The sequence below is a fragment of the Myotis davidii genome, unplaced genomic scaffold, assembly GCF_000327345.1.
Source record: "Myotis davidii unplaced genomic scaffold, ASM32734v1 scaffold70, whole genome shotgun sequence".
NCBI lineage: Eukaryota > Metazoa > Chordata > Mammalia > Chiroptera > Vespertilionidae > Myotis > Myotis davidii.
This window is the reverse complement of record NW_006282434.1, coordinates 468,504-477,307: the sequence shown is the minus strand read 5'-3', so window position 1 is coordinate 477,307 and position 8,804 is coordinate 468,504. Positions and strand designations below refer to the sequence as shown.

The window sequence follows — 8,804 nt, the reverse complement described above, 5'->3', positions numbered from 1 at the left end:
CGATTGAAAACGCCAACCGCGCCCTCCGCCGCCGCCCGCTCCGCGCACTCCGCACCTCAGAATTTGACTTCAGCACTGCGCCTCCTCTGAGTGTCCGTATGCGTTACTCTTTCCTCCTAGTTGTAGGACTTCCACTCAGCCAGCGTTCCTGTGGGTCTGGGTGATGTCCGTTCCGTCTTTTAGTTTCACTTTTGAAGTGGTTGTTCGAGGCAGCAAACTCCGGCGTTAACCTATGCCGCCATCTTGGTTCTCCCTCCTCTGGTCTCTTTTCCTACAACTTTCATTAGTTAAATGTTGAACCTCCTGGGCTGGACTTCTAATTTTCTTTTCTCTCTTACATTCTGACAGTTTGTCAGGACTTCATTGACTTTTCAGAGGTGAGATATCTAACAACTGATTCTCCTCTTTGTCAGAAATATATCTACCATTTGAAAGCCTAATTCCTTTTCTTATCAGAATCTGCTTCACCTGGTGATATGGATTGGTAAATTTCTTTACATTTTCTTGGTTAACCTTGATTAAATTTTGTAGCCTATTTTTGTCTTTCTAAGAATGTGTTCTCTTGTAGGGTTTTATTAGGTTAAATTTTTTCCTTTAAGCCAGTGGTTCTCAACCTTTCTAATGCCGCAACCTTTTAATACAGTTCCTCATGTTGTGGTGACCCGCAATCATAAAATTATTTTCGTTGCTACTTCATAACTGTAATTTTGCTACTATTACTAATCATAATGTAAATATCTGATATGCAGGATGTATTTAGGCAACCCCTGTGAAAGGGTCGTTCCACTCCCAAAGGGGTCGCTACTCACATGTTGAGAACCGCTGCTAAGCCAATTGACAGTATTTCTTTCAAGACTGTTTATTGGATAGAGAGCTGGCACCTTAACTAAAAGGACATAGCATAGCCTAAAAAGCAGGAAATTTGTACTCAGTAAAGCTAATATTCAAATCGAGTAAAAGGCAGAACGGCCCGTCACTATGACGTGCAATGACCACCAGGGTGCAGACGCTCAACACAGGAGCTGCCCCTGGTGGTCAGTGCACTCCCACAGGGGGAGCGCCGCTCAGTCAGAAGTGGGGAGTGGGCCTAAGCTGGCAGTCGGACATCCCCTAAGGGCTCCCGGACTGCAAGAGGGCACAGGCTGGGCTGAGGGACCCCCGAGTCCATGAATTTCATGCACTGCGCCTCTAGTTATTTATGATAGTCTTCAAACAAACTCAGCTATCAATGTTTGGGGATTTTGAAATAGAAAAAAAGGTCAAAGTTTTAATGAAGGGAAGGCAAATTTAAGAGCTTCTTTGCCTCTAGACCCAAATTGGTAAATTTAGAAGTCTTTTGGGCTTTCAGATAGGAATAATTTTTATATTTGTGTTTGGCAGGACTCCTTTAGTTACAAATAACAAAAAAACTTTGTCTTAAAAAGGAACTTAATGGTATCTCATACTTTCAAAGGAAGGGCAAGAATGAGTTTGTGCCTCATGAAATAACTGGAACCTAGGACTTTAATCTTGTCAGGACTCTGTCTTGCTCTATACTTTATTTCTTTCTAATGTCACAACACCTGGCACATAATAGATCACTTAACAAGTGTATTTGAATGAGTAACTAAATCTTAACCTAGGATAAATTCTAGGAAAGCAAGGTAAAGCTGATTCTATTAATCTATTTTTAGATGATCTACTAAGCTAGCAATGTTTCTTTTTATGAATCTTTCAATTAGGAACACTTTGCCTTTTAATGACAAGTCTGATGCCAAGGGTCTCATAATTAGCAACTAACTACCAAGACTTTCAACTTCATAGTGTTAAACCTTGTATTTGACTCCTTTCTGGACTTCATTGTATATCATATGAATGATATTGTTTGTTTTAATCAATTCTGTTCAAAACCCCAATAGAAATATTAACTTTAGAGGGTAATATCATCCCATGCTAAGAGAAAGGAGAGATGAAACCCACACACTTGCCAAGATATTCAGAAAAAAACAACACAGGTACATAACTAGCATTTCTCCAGAAATGGACTGTGTGTTGCCATTAACTATTATAATGGAGCCTGACAGTTAAGTGATTAGGCTGCTAGCATATCAGGAAGTAGGATATGTGTGGAGAAAAATCAGATAAGTACTTTAACGATTTCGAATAAGGAAAAGTCCTCCTGAAACAACAGGTAGGTCCAAGCCCCTAACCACATAATCTGTAATTGAGAGGCCACACCGTAATTTGTAAGCCAAATAAAAGCAGTTTTTAGAAATGCTCATGTGAAATGTCTGGATGAATTCATGAAAACTCTCAGACATGATTTCTTTTCTCTAGGTAGGGAAAAAAGACGTATCTACAGATATTCAAGCAGGGGATAGGATAATTTGTCCAAAGGAGTTGTTCTGGGAAAAGAGGGAATGATTACAACATAGATAGAACGTGAAAGTCTTGAAGATAAAGAGATAACTCAGAATTTCTAGTAATTAATTAGGTAGTCACGTAACAGAATCTGGACACAGAAAATTCTGTGATTTGAAAGCTAAAAGGGAAAGTTATCTATTTTTTACTTCTGCTAAGTGGTTTGTTATAATCCAGAGATCTCTGCTTCATGGCCCAGCAACAGATGTTGGATTCATCCTTGATCCTCTTCTCTCCTAGTTAGAAGAGCAATTAACATGAAAGCAAGTTAGGTGGTTAGAATTTAAATAACATGATGGTCATTGCTCTGGACTAATATATACTAGTATATATTGCCTGTGGCTTGCTTTTTTGATACTGACTCTAGCTGGGTACCTGCCCCAATTTAAAGAAGGCAATTTCTGAGATAGAAGGTAGGTTAGGCAGAGAAGTGTATGCCGACTACAGAAACGTTATCAAGCTATTAAATAACAGGATGAGAAGGACTTTTTTGTTTGCTAGCTTCTCCCCAAAGGCTTCCTTATATATAAATAGGTCATGTGGAAAGTCATTTCCTGATCATATTAGGTTCTCCAAGTCTGAAAGTTAGAGAAGAGAGTACTTTTGAGGATCTGCCAACTAATTTCAGGTGGTTTGACATACTGGTGGGTAATACAAAGGCTGAAGTGGTGCATAATTGGGAATTCAGACACAAGCCCTATTAAAATTTAAACTCAAGGGTAACTTTAATGTTACCAGAATTTAACAACAAATAACTAATGAAACTAAAGATATGGCTTAACTTTAGATAAATAGATATTATTCCCTAAATATTAAAATTTTTTAAAGCAAAAAAATCTTACAAAAAGATTTTTAAAATAAAAATATTGGAGTCAATATGTTTGTTTGGAGGGTGAGTATAAATTTTTAGAGAGTACTTTTCAGTGCTTCTCAGCAATAAAAAGGAGTTAATTATTGATATATCAATCAGTAAAAATATATACATATACATATACATATACATACACACACATATCTCAATGTGGAAGATAATTATGCTGAGTGAAAGAAGCCAGACCAAAAAGAGTACATACTGTGTGATGCCATTTATATAAAACCCTAGAAATACAAGCTATAAAAATAGTTTCCTAAGGGTGTAAGTAAGGGCAGGAGTAAGGGATTACAAAGGAGTCTGAGGATACTTGGGGGGGTCATAAATGTTTTCATTCGCTTGATTATAATAATGGTTTTATAGGTATGAATAAATATCAAAAATTATCAAACTGTACACTTTAAATATGTAGTTTATTATATGTCAGCTATACTTCAAGCTATAATAAAACAAAAGAGAAAGATTACAATAAACTCTAATCTTTTGAAGGAAATATGGTATATTTTTGTGGATTTGTATATAAAGGAACTTGAAAGAATAAAATAGAAGGTTTCTGCAAAGACATTAATCATGAACAGAAGAGGATTTTGTAACTGGCTTCCCATACCAGAATACTAGTGCTCCACTTCAGAACCTAGAGGTTATGCAGTTCAGTACACACCCCACATTTCCCCTTTTTTTTCTATGCAATGTAGCAAACTCCATAGACACATTCCTTACTCATCTTTATACCACCCAAGGTCTAGGGTAATTCCTGAAGAGAGCAGATGCTAATTAAATAAATGAAAGCATTGCTATAGTTCAGCACCATCACTGCAAGAAACGTTTTAAAGACCTTTGGTGGAAACCACAAAACAAAAGTAAAGTGATAGGAACTGAAAATAATGTGTTCATACCCAAAAGCAGAGCCACTAGTCTAAATCTGGTCTTGAATGAGTTTGTGAAACAAGGTAGATTCTCTGAATAAAAGAGACGAAACCAGTACATAAAATAATAAGTAATTAGACCCTTCAGAGTCACAGAAATTTAAAATTGTTCCTTGACCATAAAAATGTTTAGTATTATTTTTCCAACTCAGAATCGAGTTAAGGCTTTTTGTTTTGAGAATCAAACACAAAGACTTAGGCATACAATACAGGATCTAGCCCTAGCTGGTTTGGCTTGGTATTTAGATTGTCGGCCTGAAGGGTCTTGGGTTCGATTCTGGTCAAGGACATGTATCTCAGTTGCAGGATGGTTGGGGCATGTGTGGCAAACAACCTATGTGTCTCTCTCACGTTGATGTTTCTCTCTCTCGATCTCTCCCCCTCCCTTCCACTCTCTAAAAATCAGTGGAAAAAATATCCTCGGGTGAGGATTAACAACAACAAAAATCTGGATCTACCTTACATTTTTAAAAAAACTTACATGACCCAATTCGCTTAACAAGAAGGTACTTGAGTTTCTGGGAAAGTAGGAGACAAAGCTCAGATCATAACTATCTTCAAATCTAAGAGTAAGAGTAAAAGGGTCCAGAGAAATCTACCGATTATGGATCTGCCCAGTGTCCAGTTATGGTTCACCACTGACCTATATAATAACAGAGATTATAAACTGTTTTCAATGTTCAATCACAATAAAAAATAATATATTCAACAAAAATGAAAAAAAACACACGTTAGAGCACATATAATTAAAATTGAGACTAGGCCACTGATATTTACTGCTTCCCTGAGATAACCAGAAGCCTTTTCTTGGCAAAATAAACTATTGGTAATTCATTATTTTCTCAAGAAAATCTCATCTATGCTCAGACCAACGGCAGGAAGAGACACATTTAGCAACCTATAGTATTTGTACTCAACCTTTCCCCAAAGAAGTTTTTCTCATCAAAGGAAGCAGTTCTATTTTGGTTCTTACTTCCTGTGAGAAATGCAGGCATGATGTTTGCTGGTGTGTGGCCATCATGCTATTTCTAACTAGCATGTCCATGGTATTACTGGTGTTTTGCAACAAGAAGAGAAATGTCTCTTAACATTTCTTAAGCCATTTTTAAGGCTATCTTAGCCATGTGATTACCTGCAAAGAATGTAAAAGTCCTCAGAAACAATAAAGGAATGCACATGGTTGTGGTGAAGAGATCACAATGAGGGATTTCTAGTCCCTTCTCCAAAAACTACTCAAGTCATTCCACAAACCATGGCAAGTCTTATTTTATTCCTCTATGTATCCTAGAATATTTACATTTTCAGATTTGCTAGCACAGATTTATAAAAGAGATCACCTTAAAAATCATGTTTCCTATAAAGTGACAAGAGTGAATTATATAAAAGTTGTTTTCTCTACTTTTTCAAGACCTAAGTATTCTTATTGCCAATCCAAATTTAAATTTAATCCAACCCCTATGCTGCTTAAATTTTCTATATTAGAAAAAGTTTCCTCATCTTGAATCATACTTCTCTGTCTTTCTAAGTTTGACATATGGTGGGTTTCTTGCAAGATAGGAGATTTTGAGGGGATTTGGATAAATAAAAGAGACGTATGTACTGGATGGGATTTTGTTTCTGGAGATGATGGAGAAAATTTATTGTAGGCACAATAGCATGTCCAAAGCAGTGTTTTGTTCCAGGGATGGAGTTTCACCTGTGGATATGGTACATCTTATATTAGCAGTAGGTGATTCTTTCTGTTGTTGTTTTAATTTTAGGTTCTTAGAATGTCCTGACTTTTTTTCAAAGTCTGTTCTTTGGATAGTAACTTTGATTATATTAACAGCATTATAGATTTATCTAATTTCTAATGTGATAGATTATGGTTGTTTTTTTTTTCTCTTTTAGATCCATTTTTCCTGTCCACCCGTCCTTCAGAATCATTGCCTTGGCAGAGCCCCCTGTTATTGGAAGCACAACACAGCAGTGGCTGGGGCCAGAATTCTTAACCATGTTCTTTTTCCATTACATGAAACCACTTGTCAAAAATGAAGAAATCCAAGTGATTAAGGAAATGGTAAGGGTGAGGCCAGCTCTAGCCTGTTGCCTTCAGTTTTTCTCTTTTTAAGGCACTCTTACCCCTGCTGGAGCAGAACTGGACATTTTTGGCTTCTCCCTGCTTACTCCCAAATGTCCTCATGAAATGGTTCTCAAATGTTAACATTTTGCAGAATCATCTGGAGGATTTGGTAAAATGCAGATGGCTGAGTCAGTAGGTCTGGGATATGGTACATGATAATTTGCATTTCTGAAGTTCTTAGGTAATGCTGATATTGCCAGTGGTCTTGGGAACACTCTTTGAGAACCATGAATGTATTGCTGTCACTCCTCTTTCCTTGTGTGAAAGCAGTTTGGTGGATCCTTTTCCGTTTATATTCAGTCAAAAGTGACTATTTTAAGTTCCTACTGTAAAGGGAGGTTAAATATATTTTAGTTCCTTAGGTTCTGTGGCAAATACCAAGGAGTCCTGGGCTCCTCAGGATTATAATATATCCTGTCCTATACTTACCTGATTAGGTGTCTGGTGACTTGAAGTCTAGGTAATCCATTACTTCAGTGTCTGCCTGAAGCAGGCATTGTGCTTAGCATTTTCTAGAACTATACTATTCAGTGGAATATCACCGGCCATAAAATTTAAAAAACTAGTTTCTAAGTCATATTTCAAGTGGTCAGTAACTACATGCGTTTTGGCTAACATATTAGAAAGCATAGGTAAAGAACATTTCCATCATCATAGAAAGTGCTATTCGATGGTGTTGTTCTAGATCACAAATAAGTAACTTTTTTTTCCCCTGAAAAGTTAACACTCATTCCCCTTAAAATACTAGAATGAACTTTTTAGGTCTTGTCACATGGTGGTGGATAAGGCTGTAGGGTTTTAAAGATAAACAACTCTCCTTTAAATGCCAAATTTACTACTTATTAACTTCCAGATCTTGGGCAGATTATTCAACCATGATTTCTTTATTTGAAGATGGGGATAATAGTACTTCTTATATCAGTGGATTGATTTAAATAATAAATAAGATAAAGTATGTACTGAATAGAACTTAGAATTTTGAAAAGTTTCAGTCACTTAAATGATCAAAGTTTACTTTTGAAATGGCCATGTTTTACCAGTTGTTCTAACATCGCATCACTTTCTGATTTTTTAAATTAAAAGTTTAAATTTATTATTAAGCAAAATTTTCTTATAATTAATTATATATTTAATTAGATTAAAATGTTATAGTTAAGACACTTAATGTGTGCCATTTGGGCAGCTATTCGGAGTTCATTGATAAATTAATCCTATGCCTTGGATATGCAGTTTAAAAGTTCTGAAAAATTGACAGCTTGAGTATCCATTCTTTATACAAGGATACCTTATGTGACTTAGTAGACATAAATGTAAGATTACTACTAAATGAAGGAGTTTGGTTTCAGTAAGAAAACGCCTAAATTAGTTTTAAAAATTATGCTGAAGCTAACAAAAAAGGAAATGATAATTTATGAAAGTTTTTATAGGCATACTATACGCCAATTTTATGCTGGTGATAGAATTGTAAATGGAGAAGAGTGGCTTGGTTTTAATGACCTGATTCTTAAAGGGAAACGGGTGGGTATAAGCATTTCCTGAGAAGATGAATAAGTAAATTTATCCATGAATTAAAGTGTAATCAGAGTTTTTCTAAAAGTGTAATTCTAATATAAGTTACTAAGTAGCCATAATTTATGATTTATTATCACATATCCCAAATCATTCTTTCTGTCTTTCCTCAATTCTCTCATAAATAGGTACCAAATATTCCTCAGGAAGCTTTGGACAAATTGTTATCATTTACACACAAACTCAGAGAGACACAGGATCCAACGGTAAGTCTGGATTTTCTATTGCTGATAGGCTGCTGCTTTTTGTTCTTAGAGTTCAGTGCTTTAAAATCTGTTTTTTAAGCTGGCATTTTTATCCCTGTGTTATGTTTTGTCCTATGCATATGTCGTACTCTTTCAATGATTTTAACATTCTTCTAGCTCCTCATGGCTGATATTTAGCTCTAGAGGCATACTTGGTACTCCTGGGGTTTGGCCCTGTTTCTTCTACCTCCTATGCTGAGCAATTTCATCTATTCTTATGGCTTCAAGTACCATCTCTAAGATAATGCCTATATCTTTTTCTTCACCTTCTAACTTTTCTTTTCTGATTTGCTCTTTATGTATAACTAGAGGCCCATGCACGAACTTGTGCACGGGTGGGGTCTGGCTGGCCCGCCCTGATGGGGGTCGATCATGGCCAGGCCGGTGGGGGGAGGGGATGTGTGACCAGGGGGAGGGGCCGTGGGAGGTTGGCTGGCAGACCCCGCCCCTGATCAGGGTGGGGGGCCAATCAGGGGCCAGATTGGCCAGGGGGCGGGGCTGCAGGAGGTTGGGGGCCGATTGGGGCCCTGATCAGGCCGATTGGCCTCCACAGTGCACGTCATAGTGACCAGTTGTTCTGGTCATTTTGTCATTCTGGTCGCTTGGCTTTTATATATATAGATTGTATTTCCATGCTGGGGTAGTATTTTGGAAAGATCTAGCCTGGCAGC

The 8,804-nt window shown here is 37.0% G+C and overlaps 1 protein-coding gene across 1 annotated transcript in view; it reads left to right on the top strand.

Annotated features, from left to right (window-relative positions):
* VWA8 (von Willebrand factor A domain containing 8) overlaps positions 1-8,804 on the top strand; it is a 368,307-nt gene that overhangs the window by 99,878 nt on the left and 259,625 nt on the right. The window contains exons 12-13 of the mRNA XM_015559449.1: positions 6,088-6,256; positions 8,017-8,094. Coding sequence (XP_015414935.1) covers positions 6,088-6,256; positions 8,017-8,094 — 247 coding nt within the window. The remainder of the gene's footprint in view (positions 1-6,087; positions 6,257-8,016; positions 8,095-8,804) is intronic.